The sequence below is a fragment of the Sturnira hondurensis genome, unplaced genomic scaffold, assembly GCF_014824575.4.
Source record: "Sturnira hondurensis isolate 20B ecotype Veracruz unplaced genomic scaffold, ASM1482457v3 Scaffold0010128, whole genome shotgun sequence".
Classification (NCBI taxonomy): domain Eukaryota; kingdom Metazoa; phylum Chordata; class Mammalia; order Chiroptera; family Phyllostomidae; genus Sturnira; species Sturnira hondurensis.
Window position 1 is genome coordinate 39,947,072 of NW_028082759.1, and position 18,212 is coordinate 39,965,283.

Below are 18,212 nucleotides of genomic sequence, written 5' to 3' on the forward strand. Positions count from 1 at the left end.
TTGTACCTTGATTGCTGTTGCCACATCCAAAGTCAGCCACTGCCTGTGTTCTCTCCCGGCAGCCTGGCATAAGATACAGAGTGTTCTGCAGATGGCTGCTTCTTGTGCTGGGCTCAGAGGTGCCCATGTGAGGCCAGCGTGTGAATCAAGGCTGGCTGCCACTTAGAGTTACAGGGCTTGCTGCAGCCATATGCTGCTTGAGAGAATTTAGGAAAATTTGAAGCATAAGCCAAGACAAGCCATACACATGGAAAAGCTACTGGAAACAGCTTTGGTGGGCCTGAAAGTTGAGTAGGGCAGGGCTTCGGGGAGTCACCAGGAAGGGACAAACAGTGTGAACCAGGCTTAGAGTCTCAGATATGACTCCTGCCTGCTGGCTCTGTGTGGGGAGGGCTCAGAAAAGGAACAAAGGCCTCTGCCACCACTTCTGTCTGGGAAAAAGTTGCCCCCCCCCCGCCCAGTTCTGGCCCTGATGCTGGACAATTCAGTTTCTCCCAATATGTCTTGGTGCCTTTCAATTTGCTGACCCCATGCTGGAGCTCAAAGCCTGTGAGTCTGAGTAAGTATATGCAGACCCTTTAAGAGGAACTGCCTGGAACTCCAGAAATTTCTGTCTTCCACAGCCTTAATCCCCCTTGGTTTTTACAGCCAGAGTTATGGGAATTTATTTTCCTAGCACTGTAACCCTGGCCTGGGTGGCCTGGTGTGGGGCTGTGGGGCTGGTACCCTTTGCTTCTAGAGATCCCTCCTGAGTGTTATCCACCAGATGGGTGTGGGACCATCTCCTTCTTCATCTCCACCCTTCTACCAGTCTGGATGTGGTTTCTTTAATTCCGTAGTTGTGGGACTTACATTCAGCTTGATTTTAGCAGTTCTGAATGATGGTTGTTCTGTAGTTTAGTTGTAATTTTGGTGTGGTCATAGGAAGAGGTTCACCTTGTTTGCCTATGCTTCCATCTTTACTGGAAAACCAATAGTCTAAAGTCTGTTTTTTAAATCACATTGAGAGAGTAATGTTAGCCTTTTTACATTCAATAATATGTATATTAATATCTTCCTAACAGTGTAGTGTTAAGGAATCTTTATTGGAACTTAAAACTAAGATTCATCTTTTTGTTTGCAGGGCATGTCTTTAACTTCAGAATGGTTTACAAAGTATTTGCAATCATCAGCAGCTGCTTGTTGGGTAAGTTTGAATTTTTTTAAAAATAATTCTGTATCATTTTGAAGAATTGTACTGTTTTCTCCCCTAGATTTTAAAAGTTTTCTAAGTAGCTGTATCTCCTTAGTCATAGTCTTTAATAAGAATAAACCCTTTCTAGTAGATTGAAAGAGAATACATAAAGAAAAAATATTATTCATTTTATATTTCATTATATACATGTTGAATGTCTCTGAACTCACTCTCTGAAATTTAGTGTTAGGGGGCACTGATTCACACTGTCATTTAGTAAATGTTTACTGATGATCTACTATGTGCCTGGCCCTCTTCTCAAATCAAGTGTTGTATCTCAGAAAAAGACATTAAAATATCCCTTGGAATTATAGTCTAAGTAAATGTCAGGTGATGCAAAGTGCCAAGAAGACAAATAAATCACGATAAAGAACACACAGAATGGAAAGGGATGCTATTTTACTTAGGACAGGCATCTTTGAAAGGGTGTTATTTGAGTAGAGATCTGAAGAAAGTGAGAGGAGCCATGTAAAGGAAAGAATGTTCTTAGCAGAGACCACAGCAAGTACAGAGGTCCCAACGCATAGTTACCTGGCTTGTTCATGCATATGAAATGGTAAAAAACCTAGAGTGGCAGAAGCAGAGTGAGCAGGGAATGTGGAAAAATGAGTTCAGGAATGAAAGGAATGGCTGTGGCTAAGACCTGGAGTTTACTACAAGGGAGATAAGAAGGATTTTTGCAAAGGAAGACATGATTGAACTTCAGATTTCAAAAGGAGTGCTAATGCATGGAGAGTAGATTTTGTTGGGGCAAGGACAGAAGTAGGGAGATCAGTTAAGTTAGGAGAGTGTTAGAGTAATCTGTTTAAGAGATAGTTGACCCACAAACAAGAGTAGTACTGTAGAAATAAGATGTACTTTTGGATATACTTCTGTTTATATTGTGTTGGCCAAAAAGTTTGTTTGGTTTTTTTCTGTAAGATGGCTCCAGAAGTACGTAGTTGTCTTTAACTTATTTGAAACAATTTTGTTAGATTGCATTGACAGCTGTCATATCTGCATGTATTTTTTTTAAATTACCAAATTGGTGAATTTTTGTGCAGCCATTTGATGTTGAGATGGAAGAAAAAAGCAACATTTTCAGCATGTTATGTTTATTATTTTAAGAAAGGTAAAAAACTCAACTGAAATGCAAAAACAAGATTTGTGCAATCTATAGAGAAGGTGCTAATGACGGACTGAATGTTTCGAAAGTGGTTTGCAGCCCTAACCAGTGTGGCTCAGTTGCTTGGGCATCAGCTCTGCAAGGCGAAGGGTCACCAGTTCGATTCCTGGTCAGGACACATGCCTGGCTTACAGTTCGGGCTCTGGTTGGAGCATGTACGAGAGACAACTAATCAACATTTCTCTCTCATGTCAGTGTTTCTCTCCCTCTCTTTCTCCCTTATTTCCCCTCTCTCTAAAAGTGAAAAAATAAATAAATAAACAAATAAAATTTTAAGTGGTTTGCAGAGTTTCATGTTGTAGATTTCTCACTGGACAATGCTCCACAGTCAGGTAGACCAGTTGAAGTAGATAGTGATCAAATCGAGACATTAATTGAGATCAACATTACACCATGCGGGAGATAGCCTACATACTCAAAATTTCCAAATCAGTAAAGTTATTGGTGAAAATGAAAAATATGTCCTTTATTTTACAGAAAAATCATTTGGGCTTTTTGGCTAACCCAATGTTTTGAACATTAAGCCAACATGATTTACTGATGAGTTGGATATGGGAAGGGAGAAAAGGAAGATCTCTCTAGTGTTGTGACTTGATTTACTATAAAAATGGACTTCTTTTTTTTCTGATAGGGAAAACTGAGAAGTTTGAGGGGGTCAACAAATGATTTTATTTTGTTATTCATAAAATAATTACTTAACTCAGAAAATGGATCAGATTTACAGTATGTAAGAGCTAATATGCAAATTATTCTTTCAAATATAATTATTCTACGTAATAGTTTTTTTAATGCCACGCTTTAAGTTTTTAGTTAGTTCTTTCAGTGGCTTATCTTTTTGTTTCAGCCTAAAATTTACAATTAAAATATACACAGTATCCAAAGCCCTGGCTGGTGTATCTCAGTGGATTGAGCGTGAGCCTGTGAACCACACAGTTGTGGTTTGACTCCCAGTCAGGGCACATGCCTGGGTTGCAGGCCAGTTCCCAGCAGGGGACGCATGAGAGGCAACCATACATTGATATTTCTCTCCCTCTCTCCCTCCCTTCCCCTCTAAAGATAAATCAACAAAATCTTAAAAATATATATATGTATGTATACACACACACATACACACACCATCCTTCTGCCATATGGAAAGTTCTTTTGTACTGAAACTAGAGAAAAGGTATCAAAAAGTAAAAGAATACCCAAAAGAAGAATTTTTAGGCTAGGTCAAATTAAAACTGAGCATAACATATCAACTTTTCTTAGGGTATTAAAATCCGTGGTACATTTCTTTGTCCTTATTCTCTTGTAGGTGTATGCCAATCTAACATCTTGCCAAGCTCTGGGAAATATGTGTGTGATGAACATGAATTCTTATGACTCTGCCACTTTTGATGCATGTCGACTATTTCGGTTTGTCTTTGAAAATACTGCTGGACTGCGCACTGTTCATTCTGTTTCATTTTGGTAAGGATATCCTAATTGGTGAACTGTTGTTTTGACCAAATTCCGTTACTTTCACAAATACTAATATAAATGTTGCTTCCCCATCATTAAAACAATTGTAATTGCTTGCAGGAGACAGAATCTTCCGTGGCTGTTCTATGGAGATCAGCTAGGACTAGCGCCTCAAGTACTCAGTACTACACCTCTTCCTACAAATTTCAGTTTCAAAGGGCCAAACCAGGTATAAGCACTATATTATTAAAAAATAACTACATTCTAATTTACAATTTGAAAAGGTAGTAGGAATGTTATTAGTCATAATTCCTGTTTCTTTATGGTGTTTTTAAAATTTAATTACCTAAATCTAAGTATCAGCTATTCATAGAAAGTAAACAATATAGAGTTTAGCTGTCTTATTTGAGTACATATATGCGTGTGTCTGGATGATGTGATTATGGAAGCAAGTGGTATTTATGGGGTTGGGAAGGGTAGTTCTCATCACCAAGTGCAAAAGAGTCTCAGTCCCTCTTTGTCTCTCCATATGTAGGAACTGCTTCCAATCACAGATGAGGGCTCTATGCCATTTCCCCAGCACTTCACAAATCCAGATTCTCAGCTCCAACTTCTTGACTTTGTAGAATAAAATAATGCATTATTTCCTCCCTTGCCTCCAACCTTCTATTTAACAGGTTTGAAAGGAGCTTATCTGTTCATGGCACAGCTCCTTAGTTCTGAAACAATGGTTTTCATGCAAAAAAAATGGCCCATTTATTTTAGGTGTGTTCAGTCATAGAGATATTAGATTAATTTTACATCAAAGTAAAGATAATTGAATTAATTGGATTTATTGCTTTTAGAGTATGTGACATTATTTTATTTCTGTTTTTCCTTAATTAGGATACAAAACTCAAGTTTGTTGCTGCTTCCTATGATGTAAGAGGAAATTTTCTCAAATGGCAAACTTTAGAAGGTGGTGTTTTACAGGTGAGCATGATTCTAGCTAAAGAATTACTAATGTGTCTTATTTTGACCTGAGGAAAAAATTAACTTATTGCTTGAGAGGAGTATCAATTGCATGCTACAGTGAATTTTTTTTCTTGTGCTTTAAATTGGAATTTCTTAAAACAAAATTAAGTTATGACTTTCATTTATAACAAAAATGCTCCCTTAACTTTTCATACCTTAATACATTTAATAGTATTATATAACTGTATATCCATCTTGGGACTTGAGAATTCTTACTTACGAGCCAAGCGAACATTTGTGAGAGATGTTTATCACTTGTATTCTTTTGCTCCAGCTTTGTCCAGACACAGAAATGAGATTAAATGCTGCTTATTCTTTTGGAACAACCTATCAACAAAATGTGAGTTTGAGCTATATTAAACAGTCTGTATTTTAGTTTCATTTTCACATTAACATAGTTGGAATAATCTTTGAATGTTTTGAAATTGGAAATATTTTTAATATTAGTGAAAAATTTCACTGGTTGCCATAATTTTTATTGTGTGGGTATAGAAAATCTTAATTTAATCAACATGAAAAAAGTAAGTGCCTTGTCTTAAGAGCCTTATGTATCATATAGTGTTAGCTTTTCATAATCAGTTGTTGATTTGCTTGTAGACATATAGGTCTTAAAAATAATGTCTACTTCTCAGGGTTTTGGAATAAGATAAAAATATTACTTTATTTTAGGTGACTAATAAAAATGTTACCTTCGTCTCTGTCTATCCCCCAGTAACAAATTAAAATGCTTTCCTTTATCTTTCTCCTTACTTTCTTTCCTCCTTCCCTCCCTGATCTTCCTTCTGTTGATAACCCATTTTGAAATTACAGTATGGCACAAAGGAATGTTATGAGCCATTAAACATTCACTAGTCTACAAAAATACTTCTTTTTTAAAAAATTGTATTTATTCATCTTTAGAAGGGAAGGGAAGGAGAGAAGGAGAGAAATATCAATGTATGGTTGCTTCTGGTGCATCCCCTGCTGGGAACTGGCCTGCAACTCAGGCATGGGCCCTGACGGGGCAAAAATACTTCTTGGTTAAACTCATATACATACACCAGAGAACAAACCTGTGATTCCAGTTTTCTTAAAGCCATGATGAAAAATACTATCATGGAAAACACTGGAAGAAAATAAACATTTTTAACAGTAGTTATCTCTGGATTGGGGAATTACAGGTGATTTTCTTTTTAAAAAAATTATATTTTGAAAAATTTCTATCATGAGCATGTATTTACTTTTATTATTAGAAATTAATTATATATTATTTCCAAAAAATGTGATTATGTGTCTCCCATAGTCAGAAGAATCAATACTTGTTAATGCCTGCTACTGTGTGTTCAGCATTTTCTCATTGTTATCTGATCTATGAAATACCTACGTGAGATACACATTATCTGTGCCTCACAGATGAGGAAATGGTGCTCAGTGAGGTTAGGTAATTTACTCAAGGTCTTGCATCAAGTAAATTGTGTAGCCAGTGTTCTGTTAAGTTAAAAAAAGCATGATTTTTCATTGAACTTAGCCACCTCTCAGGTAGTTCAGAGAGTAGTAGAGAAAACAGCTATATAGGCAAAGAATTGGGAAGAATATGTGTTGATCTGTAGGTATGTACAAGGCACCGTATCGCCACAAAGGAGGGGCCATCAGCAGTTTGTGAGGAAGTAGACAAGGGCTTCAAAGTGTTAGTAATACTTGGGTTTATAGAATAAATGTGAGTTTGCCAGGAGAACATAGTGGGGAAGGGAGTGTCAGGCAGAAACAGTATTTTCAGTGTTAGAGAGACATACCTAGGAACTGCAAGTCGATTAGTGTGAATGGACCCTAGACTGGCAGGGAGCAGTGAGAAATAAGCCTGGCTTTGTGAAGGGGGGCCAAATCATAGCTAGCATTGGACATCAGGACCTTATCCAATGAAGAATTAGGACCTCATCCAATAGGACAGACAGGAGTTTTTAAACCTTTTTTACTGTGCCTTTAATGTTGAGAATGAAGTCATTCTCTCTTCAGCTGGCTTTTGTAGGACAAGGGCCAGGCAGTTTTTTACTGTTAAGTTTTTTTGGTCCTTATTAAAAATAATCATCTTTATAGCCTTCATGTTTTGGAAGGCACATAGAAATGCATATAAACAAAGTAATTTAAAAATATTTTATTTTATAAAATTAAAGAAAATGCTTTTAAAGATCATAAATATGATTTGTAATTTTCATTTGGGATGCTTTTATTTTTAATTTTATTTTCCAGTGTGAGATTTCTATCTCTAAGATCTTAACCGACTTTCCCACTCCTGTATTTTATGATTTATACCTTGAATATACCAGTGAAAATCAACACCAATATATTTGGGCTGTGCCTGTGTTAAACCTAAATCTTCAGTACAATAAAATGTTTGTGAACCAAGGTAAGACATTCATACATACCATTTTTTCTCTGAGCTGAACCCAGTAAATAAGTCAACCAACGTGATAACTTAATAACCCTGGATTATAAGAAAAGTCATAGATTCTCTCTTATTATATGGTTTTATATAGCATGCTAAAAAGCAAAACAAGATTGCTGGTATATTTAGAAATTTTTACAAAATGCATCAAGCTTATTGTTTAGCAGTTATATTATTTGGAAAAGGTGTTCTGAGAAAAATTAATAGAACTGTGGATTGGGGCTGAATTGTTATTCAGGCATTGTGCAGGGAAATTCTTTCAAACTGATGAAAATCCAGACAATCAAAACACTTTCAAATGAGGAGGGAAATCTAGTAAGAGTTTTTTACCGCAATAGCTCTTTTTGCAGCCATTTTATCTAAAACAAAATGTACTAATTTTGTGTTTTAAATATATTCAGTAAGCTTATTGAGAACCATATTGAACAATTTGAAAGTATTTTAATGCTTTTTTTTCTTTTTATGATAAAAGACAGTAACTCTGGCAAGTGGCTTCTGACTCGGCGCATTTTCTTAGTGGATGCACTAAGTGGGAGAGAAAATGACTTAGGGAATCAGCCAAGATTAATTCGAATTGCTACACAAATATCAGTGAGGTAAACAAATGTCTTGTGCACTAAATTATGTTGGAGTATACAGCAAAATGTTACAAAAGTGTTTACCAACAGCAGATGAAAACAAAAAGAGCCTGCCAGGTGATTGCAATAGGCAGGCCTTTTTTTTTTTTAAGATTTTATTTATTGGTTTAGAGAGGGGAAGGAAGGGAGAAAGAGAGGCAGAGAAACATCAATGTGTGCCTCTCTTGAGCCCCGTACTGGGGACCTGGCCTGCAACCCAGGTATGTGCCCTGACTGGGAATCAAACCAGTGACCCTTTGGTTCACACGCTGGCACTCAATCCACAGAGCACACAAGCCAGGGCAGTAGTCTTCCTCTTATTTTCATCTCTTTGAATAGCTACTGTTTTAGGTTGGCCCTGATTAACTAGCAACTGATTTGGACTCCAGCCTACAGGGTCCATGTGTTGTGGCTGCAACGAACAAATTCACACGGACTACAGAAGTCCTGTGGAGAAAAAAGAACAGCCTGGCCACTCTCTAAGTGAGAGAGAGAATGCCACGACTCCTGCCTAGACAGGCTTTTACTGCTTTTCTGGGTACATTACATTGAGGTTGGTGAGGATGGCCAAGATGGCCCTCATGTACTGTGCACAGTTCACTGTAGGTGATTACCTTTTACAGATAACAAAGGAAAGAATGTTGCTAATTACTGGAAAGAAAAGGATGTTGCAGACCAAGGGGAAAAGTGGTTGAACTGGTTATGCTCCATACTTGGGAGGTTTATCGCAGATTTTAGGAAGTTACTTTAGAGATATGCAATAAACATTTGCTGCCTCAATCCAGGGTGAGGGAGTGTTAGCAAAAGCAAGCCTCATAGCTAGGTACAATGCAGGCCTGGTTCCCCATGGGAAAACCAATCCATGGGATTGGCTTCCTGTGTGCCAGCCTCGCTCCCCACTGGTCTTCTGACTCGGGCTGGGCTACATTCACCATACCATACGGACAGGTTCCCTCTAAGCAACACCTTCCTTTGTTTAGTACACTTTAACAGTGACACTTACTGTTACATTCAGTTCTATCTCACTCTTTTCTTGTGTGAGATTCATGTTTCTAATACCTTAACCAACTTTCCCATTCCAGTATTTTTGATACATACCTTGAATGTGCTGATGAAATTCAGCACTGTCATTTTAACATTAGTCTCACACTTCAGCATACATTATTTTATTTTTTTCACTGTTATTTTGATTTTCAGAGCAATATTATGAGTTAGGCAGTACAGAAGCTTTGTCTTGTATCTTGCTGAAATCCAAATGTTTTTAGTGTTCCCTCATCCTGCCGGTGTATCCCTAGTGAAAATGGTATCACACCTAGTCAGGCCTGACTTGACCCAAGTGAAACCACGCTGGCCCTGGAGCTTAGCAGTTTTCTGTTGAGCCGACAAACTGTACGTTACTAATGCCTTGAATTCAGCCAGTTGTACCCGACTCTGTGCCAAGAACAGTACTAGAGCTGATATACTACTTTGTTAAGAATTCATCTTTCTCTTTTGAAAATCAGGATTTATCTGTCTTTCTCTAGACTTTATATGCCACTTCTTATTTGAATATTACTCAAAAATGGTTCACAGGATTTCAGTGATTTCATTTGTAAACTTCATAGGACCTATATCAAGAAGAATTTTCTAATTTGTCTCAGAGGGTTTATTTTAATATTAAAGATTTACTCACTTAACATAGCTTGTGTTATTGTCATTAATTTATGTTTAACCTTACCTAGTCCTTATTAACTGGTTGGTTCTAAGATCACCAAAACTGTCCGTGTTAAATTCAAAAGAAACTATAAGTTAAATATATGTTTTAAGGGCGCAGATGTACTTACAACGAGAAGTGTGTTTTCTTTTAAACAGCATCCGCCTTGTACCCAGTACAAAAAATGGAAACATCTTCCCTCCCTTAATGACCCTTGGCTACAGTGACATTGATATCAAAGATCCCAACAGCCAGTCTGTGAAGGTGAGCTGCTTACTAATCAGTGCCTTTATATGTGTTAATATGGGACGTGGTTTACATTACCATCAAAAGGCAGTCCTTTTTCAAGTTTTACAAAAAAACTGCTCTTTACATAATCAAGTCTTAATTATTTTTTACTAGTAATGGTAAGAGATGAGTTCTTAGGGATCCTGAGTATTACAAGAATTAAGAATTTAGTAGGCAGCATTACCAACATTTGGGTGTTGTGGTTCAGGATGCTGGTGTATGCTGCAGTGCAGTGTCTACTGCTGTTCCCTTTGGCCACCTTGCTTCTAAGATTTTGTCTCCTTGCCTAATTAAACCAGGAACTCAAACTTTACAATGGGCAGCCTTGCCCACTTGAAGACACACTTCAGTGGGTTGAAAGAGATTAAAATGATCAACTTTATAACTAGTAGTGCTGAAATGAACTAGGGAATGCAGTTTGAACCTGCAGCCAAGTAGGCTTTCTGTTGCTTCTCCAATTCAGTTCAACTTGAACATAGAACTATTCTGTATATGGAAGAGACCGTGTACCCCCTGAAGATAGGCAACACCTAAGAGAATGAGCCTGGAAAAGGCTGAGCCATACGTGCTTAGTTCCTCTTCTCACCCTCATCCACTCAGTAAAGCTTTTCTGCTTTGAAGGGGGGGTAGGTAAATGAGAGAGGGATAGAGAGCCAAACCAGACGTAGTCCTTCTAGACTTTTTCCTCAGAGAGATCAAATGGTTATTTCCTAAAAACAAAGGGCCCTGCCTCATTTTTAAAGCTAATCTTATTATTTACAGGCTTTCTCCAGTGTCCTGTTTCAGCCCTAACCTCTTACTCAGCCAGCTTCCCTATTAGTCCCTTTTCTTTGCTCATAACACTTTCCAGGTTGCCCCATCTTAAAAACAAACTAAAACAACTGAACAATAAAATGTTTCCTCAATCCCCGTAGCTTTTCTGTCATATATCTTTCCTTGATTTTCCAGCCATTTACTTTTTCATCATTTGCACTCTGGCTCTTGCCATGTTGCTTCTTTGAAAAACTCTTTCACTGAAGGTCAGCAATGAATTTTACAAACACTGGCTTTATTTCTTTAACTTGACATTTATACAACATTTGACACTACATTCTTGACCTTCTTGGAACTCCTTTTCTGTAATCATGGTAAGACTTAGGTATCTTGTCTCTCCCACCTTTCACAGTCCTGTTTCTCTCACCTTTTACTGGTTCTTTCTCTTCCTGTCTCTTAATAGAGTGTGATCCCTAAGATTCTTGTTTAGCGCATCAAAGGGTATTGTTTATTGAGCCAGTTGCTAAATTCTTGATACGTAAGATATGTCACATTCCTCAGTTACATAAACCTATCAGAAAGTAAAATATATGATTAGTTTGGGTTGGCTACTGTCAATGAACCTAACCTAGCTCCTAATGAACCCCTCTTTCCTTAATGTGTATTCAAAAGGGATATTTTAGCAGTAGGAATAATTCCCAAAAAGATATCCATTTATATGTAAGGGTCAACTCCAGTAATATTGATAGTTCAAAAATATGGCATTTATGGTAAAATCCAGCTACAAATATATTTTTACAGTAAAAGTAGGTTTGTATTATATAATTTCAATATGACAAATTTGCTTTCTTTTAAATATCAGGTTTCTTTCTCAGTCAAATATGAAATGAATCAAGAAGAAGCACGTATCCAGACAGATGTGAGTTTATTTTAACCTGTTAAAATATTCACAGTATATTTTTTAATTTAAAAAGACTCTATATGGACAAGAAAGTTATCAAAATAAAGACATTTACATTATGTCCTTCACCCAGCCTCTGCTCATAGTAACATCTTATGTAACTGTAGTACAGTGAGTGATCTTAGTCAGGAGATTAATGTTGATGTAATCTTATTAACTAATCTAAATACTCTTTGAAGTTCAAAAGTTTTTTTACTCATCTTTTTTTGTTTTAGGATGTAGTGCAAGGTTGCATATTGCTTTTAGCCGTCACATCTCCTTTGATCTTTGATAGTTCCTCAGTGGTTCTTTGCCTTTCATGAACTACCCTAACACTTTTGAAGAGTATTGGTAAATTATTGTGTCCCTCAGTTGTGTTAGTCTGATACTTTCCTATGATTCAACGTAGTTGTAGAACACATACCACAGAAATGATGTTGAATCATATCAGTGAATCATATCAGAAGGTACTCAATGCCAGTATGTCTCACTACTGCTGTTAATTTAACTTTGATCATATGGCTAAGGTGATATCTGCAGACTTCACTCTATTTTGCCGTTTATAATTAATAAATATCTTGGGGAAAGATACTTTGAAATTATGCAGAGATCCTAGTTACTCTTTTGTCGTCTAATTTTTACATCCATTCACACATCTTGCCTGTAAAAAGTATTATTGTGGTACATGTGTGATGGTGATTTTCTGTTTCCATAATTTCTCCTATATTTGTCAATTTGGATTGTACTATAAAGAGGAGCTGTTCTTTTGCCCACAAAAGATTTATTTATTCTGTTATTTATTTAAATCAGTGTAGACTAGTGGATACTTATTTATTCCAGTGATTATAGTCCATTACTATTTATTGTCTTGCTCAAATTGTTCCAGATTTGGCCATTGGGGTCCCTTCAGTTTGGCTCCTGTGTCTTTGGAGTGTATCATCCACCACCATTTTTGAGTACTTTCATACTTTTTCTATATGTAATATTTTTGAACATTGATGAGGGAAATTACATAAATTTCTAAATGTTCATTTTTTCTTTAGATTGCTTTGGGTGTGTTAGGTGGGCTAGCTGTTTTATCATCTCTTTTGAAGACAGCAGGGTGGAAGAGGCGCATTGGGAGCCCTGTGATTGATTTACAGGTATGGTCTCAGGAGTTTTTAAGTATATTTTCATCTTTGACTATTTTATATCTTTCTAACAAGAAAGAGCTAGTGGATGAGTAACTCCGGTTGCCTTGAGTTTCTCTGGGGTGTGGAGCTAGAGGGGTCTGCGCCTTCCTCCCTCCCATGTTGCTGCGCTCCAGTCTGCGTCCCCTCCTGCAGCACTGCTCTTGTTTCTCACATCCTCACCGGCATTTGGTATTTTCCAGCCTTTCCATTTCTTGCCAATCTGATGATGTAACTAGCATACCATTGTTGATTTCATTTTTATTCCTCTGAATACTTTTCATATGCTTCATTAATCATTTGGGTTTTCCCTTCTGTGAACTGCCTGTTTGTATCTGTTGCCCATTTTTCTATTAGATTCCCAATTTTTCTTGTTTATTTAAAGGTTTTTTTTTTGTATTTTCTAAATATGAACCCCCTTTTGGTTTTTGATGCTGAAATGTCTTCTCATCTGTTATTTTATCTGTGTTCCTTTGTTTAACAGAAACTCTTAATTTTGATATTGTCACATCTGAATAATTCTTTGTATCACAGTATATTATGTGCTTTTAGGATCTTGCTTTAAAAAAGCCTTCCATACCTAAAGCTTAAAAAAGTACCTGGAAGCTTTCATTTAGAATGGAAAGGCAGATGAAGTGGTTCCCAGGTAGGGTCAAGTTAAAGGAGTTCATCATCACCAAGCCCTTATTATATGAAATGTTAGAGGGACTTATCTAAGAAAAAGAAGATGATCAAAAATATGAACAGTAAAATGAAAACAAACAATATCAACAACTGAACCCAAACAAACAAACAAACAAACTAAGTAAACAGCTGGAACAGGAACAGATTCACAGAAATAGAGATCACATGGAAGGTTATCAGCGGGAGTGGGGAAGGGGGAGAATAGAGGAAAGGATTCCAGGGAATAAGAAGCATAAGTGGTAGGTACAAAATAGACAGGGGGAGGTTTAGAATAGTATGGGAAATGGAGAAGCCAAAGAACTTATATGTGTGACCCATGGACATGAACTAAGGTGGGGGAATGATGGTGGGGGGTGGGTACAGGGCAGAGGGGAATAAAGGGGAGAAAAAAATGGGACAACTGTAATAGCATAATCAATAAAATATATTTTTTAAATATGAGAAAAGCAACATAGTAACTTGTTTATGCTGGGATAGCTTCCTGACTCCGAAGCCAGTATGCCAAGGAATCAGAGGATAGACCTTGATTTATTTTTTAGGAGAGTCTAGAAAGTCTTCCCAGAGAAGTGGACTTGAAGCTGGTTTATCTGCACATTCCACAGATAGTCACTGAGGGCCCACTCTCTGATGCCAGGCACTCTGTCAGGTGCCCGGGCATGAGAACATGTGATAGTGAACAGAGACAGACATGGCCTCTGCCCTTGGAGCTCACGAGTTTGCCAGAGAGAATAAAGGGAAAATATTTGATGAAACAATACCCATTTTATTCCACAAAATATTTGACCTGAAAGTGTGTGGAGTAGCAAATCATTAAATGGCTGGCATTGGTAGATGAAGCTAAAAAAGTTGATTTTGGTTTAGGTTGTGAAGGACCTTGTAGGTCAGGAGTTTGTGTTTTAGTGAGGAGTCACTGAGGAAGAGCGACACAATCCAATTTACGTTTTAGAAAGCTAGCACTGGTGGTAGTGTGGCGGCTAGACAGAGGAGAAGGGTTCCACACTAGGACAAAATTAGGAAGCGGTTCTAACTTGCTTAGATGGTCGAAGATGAGAAGGGTTGAATAAGACAGGGGCTATTGGGAATGGACCAAAAGTTAAGGGCCCCAAAGATGCCTAGAAGGGGCCACAGTTGTTTAAATGACCTATGTGTTACAGGAGAAACTCTCAGAAACTCAGTCCTTCTTGCCAATGCAATAAAAAATTACAGATCAATGAGTCTATTAGCATGCAAGCAGGGTTTATTGGTGATCTGTTCTCGTGGAAGAGAAAGGGCCTAGTTAAGGTGGGGGTGGGATGTGAGAAGCACAGGTTCAGGGCAAAGCAGGGAAGATCAGGCAAAGGCTGGGGTGGCGGGCACAGATGTGGCAGGAGGCCAGATGGCCTGAGGCTGGGCAGCCAGAGAGTCAAGAGCACCAAGCCCCGAGTCCTTTGTTCTGAAGACTTATATAGTTGGTGGGATGGGGTGAAGAAGTTAACATATTGATTGAGAGGTAAAGGTGCTGTCAGCTTTTCGGTGGGGTAGGCTGGCATGAATACACAAAGGTGTCAATGGACTTCTTCCTTTGGGTGCTATGGGCCCTTTCCGCCTTCCAGCATTGGGATGAAAGCAGTTTCAAAGGCTTTCTTTCCCAGATCGTGGAGACACACATAGAATATCAAGGGTTGCCCTCCTCCCATGCTAGCGTGGTGTTTCCTGTGGTGTTGGAACACCTGTCGGTATTACCAGACCAGGCTCAGGACGGCTGAGTCAGTGGGTGGGACATGTCTCCCTCCTTTTCCCTGCCTTGGTTTGCTATCTGTCCTACATAACACATGCATACATGAAACAAGGCTGCAAGCTTGAGAAACTGGTGATAATGTGATTAAAAGTGATCATATAAATATATTGAGTCTACAACAGTTATACTCTTCTTAAATTGCAGACAGTTATGAAATTCTTGGTATACTATGCTGGTGATCTGGCCAACGTATTTCTTATCATCACTGTGGGAACAGGCCTTTATTGGCTTATTTTCTTCAAAGTAAGTGATTTTCTGCGTTTAACCTGAATGTCAATGCCTGAATAACTAACTGGTAAGTGTTCTTTATAGAGGAGCTATTTTTATTTGGGGATATTTCTGATAGAGTATTAAGACAAGTGCTAAACTCACCATTCCTTGAGTGTGCATATTTGTTGAGAGCATTACCACCTTCCTCTTTCATGCTTTCTTCAGGCTATAAATGCTGCTTAGTAGCACCATAACCCTTTTATGGTTATAGTTAATGGTGTAATTTGTGTCATAGGCACAGAAGTCTGTCTCTGTTTTGCTACCAATGCCGGCTCAGGAAGAACGTTTTGTTACTTACGTGGGATGTGCTTTTGCTCTGAAGGTAGGTTTTAAAGGACAGAACATTTGAAAGGTCTACTAATAAACTCGTAAGTCTTTACAATTAAAGTACTTTCAAAATCTTTGGTGTAGAATTTAGTTTGATTCTGGAAGAAAACATGAACTATTCTATTTTATATAAGAAGTCTACTTTTATGTATAATAGTTCATTCGGAAAATGTGGCTTAAGTCCCAAGAAACCACAAATATGTTTGAATTAACATGAGTTATAGCTAATTTGATAAAAATAGTATTTCATTATATGACATTCTTCCTTAAAGTCATATAAAGATGCATTCACAGCAGGGACAAAATACCTTCAGGCATGAAATTTGTCTCTGTTAATTGAGAGTAAAAGGTCCTGAAATCTTGGAATTTGTTTTCTGTCTCCATATTTCTTTTGTCTTCATTGTTTGTTAATGTACATAGCTTCTGTGGTAGATCTGATCCCATCGTGTTTGATAATTGCTGTGACTGTTAACTGCTTTTCCCACTGATCCTTGAAGAGAGGAGTGATCTCAGATTTCTGTCCTTTGTTCAATTAATAATGTGTCTACTGGGAAGAATGCCTCAGTTTAAACATATTATTTCTATAAATGAAAAATATGTTTCAATAATACATTTTTTAAATCAGAAATTTCAATACCAGAAATAAAGATACTGTGAAAGCATTGTAAAATTTAATTAGAACAAGTAAATTACAGTGGAAAATATCTTATAAAAAGAAGTCAGGTGATCTAGAAAACAGTATATATTTGGAAACATTGGGAAAGAGAGTGAATTATTCAGGGTCCTTCTATGTCCTTCTATTCAGGAGGAGTCAGCATACCTCCTTTTTTCATGCTCTTACTGCAAAGAAAGATAGAAGGGAAGATGAAATATTATGTGTATAAAATTCTGTGAATTTGGTGATTCCATGTTATTTAATGAGCATCTAGTGATTTCTAGTGATATAAATTTGTCACTTGTAAAAATTACATATTTTTATCATTGCAGTATATTTATTTTTAAATAATTGGTATTAGTTTCATAAGCAGGCTTAAAATGGGTGCTTTTAGGTGTTTTGTTTGTCATTCTCAGGCTCTGCAATTCTTGCATAAGCTCATATCCCAGATTACCATTGATATATTCTTTATCGATTGGGAGCGACCTAAAGGAAAGGTTCTTAAAGCTGTTGAAGGTAACTGAAATAACCATTTGCACCAGAATTCTGTGGTTACCCTTGCAGAGCAAAGAAGGTGAAACCCCTTTATTCATTTTATTTCCCTGACCAGGAGAGGGGGGTGTACGGAGTGCTACCGTTCCCGTGAGCATATGGAGAACATACTTTGTAGCAAACGAATGGAATGAAATTCAGACTGTGAGAAAAATTAACCCACTCTTTCAAGTACTTACTGTCCTCTTCTTTTTGGAGGTATAAACTATTTGACATAATTGTATGGAACTTATGAGTACCTCGTAAATTTTTTTTGGAATGGTTATTGGTATAAGATGATTTCTTTTTTAAAAATTATTTTATTGTCGTTCAATTATTGTAAATGTTAATTGAATTTAATTCCAGCTAAGTTTTTATGTCAGCAGAAGAGTTTTGTAATATTGTTCAGGGCATTAAAAATGGAATGGCTTTTGAAAAATGACGGTAAAGTACATGAAACATGAAATTTACCGTCTTAACCATTTTTAAGTATACAGTTCAGTAATGCTATGTAAATTCACATTGTTCTACAAACTATTCCTAGAACTCTCTTCATCTTGGAAAACCGAAACTCTGTACCCATTCAAACAGCTCCCCATTCTCCCCTCTCCCCAGCCCCTGAAAACCACCGCTCTATTTTCTGTCTCTCTAAATTTGATTACTCAATCGAGGTAAAGAAATGGCTTCTAAACCGTTGATTTGTAATGAAATTCCCTGCGAAAGCTTTTGCAAAGTTCCTATATCTCGCCTCACCCCCTGGGGATTATGTTTGATTCAGTAGCTCTGAAGGAAGTCCAGGTATCTTTTTTTCAAAAAGCCCCCTTGCCCCATGGTTCCTTTTTCACTCCTGTATTGGAACCACTGTTACAAAGTTGAAGTTTTCCAACAAGTTATATTGACACCTACTATGAACAGTGTTCTACGTTAAGAGCTAAACAAGGCACAATGAATGAGTAAATGATCTTTATAGTTATCTCATGGATCTGGTTGGAATTATTAAAGGGAGTATTCAATACTGTATATGGGACTGAAATATAGAAACGGTTTATATGAATAACAGGTTTTCTCAGGAATTATCAGCTCTTAATTGATAGACGTCTGTCTCTCTTCCTTCCTTTTACCATCTTTTCTTCCTTTTTCCTTTCCTTTTTTCAAGCAAGAAGAATATGTGTCTCTAGGACATATAAACAGTGTCTCAAAATTTTATTTATAGTATTGTTTTTTAAAGCT

The 18,212-nt window shown here is 37.2% G+C and overlaps 1 protein-coding gene across 2 annotated transcripts in view; it reads left to right on the forward strand.

Moving 5' to 3' along the window:
- TMEM67 (transmembrane protein 67) overlaps nucleotides 1-18,212 on the forward strand; it is a 53,358-nt gene that overhangs the window by 17,836 nt on the left and 17,310 nt on the right. For both annotated transcript variants that reach the window (XM_037058732.1, XM_037058733.1), the window contains exons 7-20: nucleotides 1,124-1,186; nucleotides 3,697-3,851; nucleotides 3,963-4,071; nucleotides 4,728-4,814; nucleotides 5,131-5,196; nucleotides 7,083-7,239; nucleotides 7,751-7,874; nucleotides 9,747-9,852; nucleotides 11,492-11,548; nucleotides 12,613-12,711; nucleotides 15,344-15,442; nucleotides 15,705-15,791; nucleotides 16,868-16,967; nucleotides 17,062-17,201. In XM_037058732.1, the coding sequence (XP_036914627.1) occupies nucleotides 1,124-1,186; nucleotides 3,697-3,851; nucleotides 3,963-4,071; nucleotides 4,728-4,814; nucleotides 5,131-5,196; nucleotides 7,083-7,239; nucleotides 7,751-7,874; nucleotides 9,747-9,852; nucleotides 11,492-11,548; nucleotides 12,613-12,711; nucleotides 15,344-15,442; nucleotides 15,705-15,791; nucleotides 16,868-16,967; nucleotides 17,062-17,201 (1,449 nt within the window). The remainder of the gene's footprint in view (nucleotides 1-1,123; nucleotides 1,187-3,696; nucleotides 3,852-3,962; nucleotides 4,072-4,727; nucleotides 4,815-5,130; nucleotides 5,197-7,082; nucleotides 7,240-7,750; nucleotides 7,875-9,746; nucleotides 9,853-11,491; nucleotides 11,549-12,612; nucleotides 12,712-15,343; nucleotides 15,443-15,704; nucleotides 15,792-16,867; nucleotides 16,968-17,061; nucleotides 17,202-18,212) is intronic.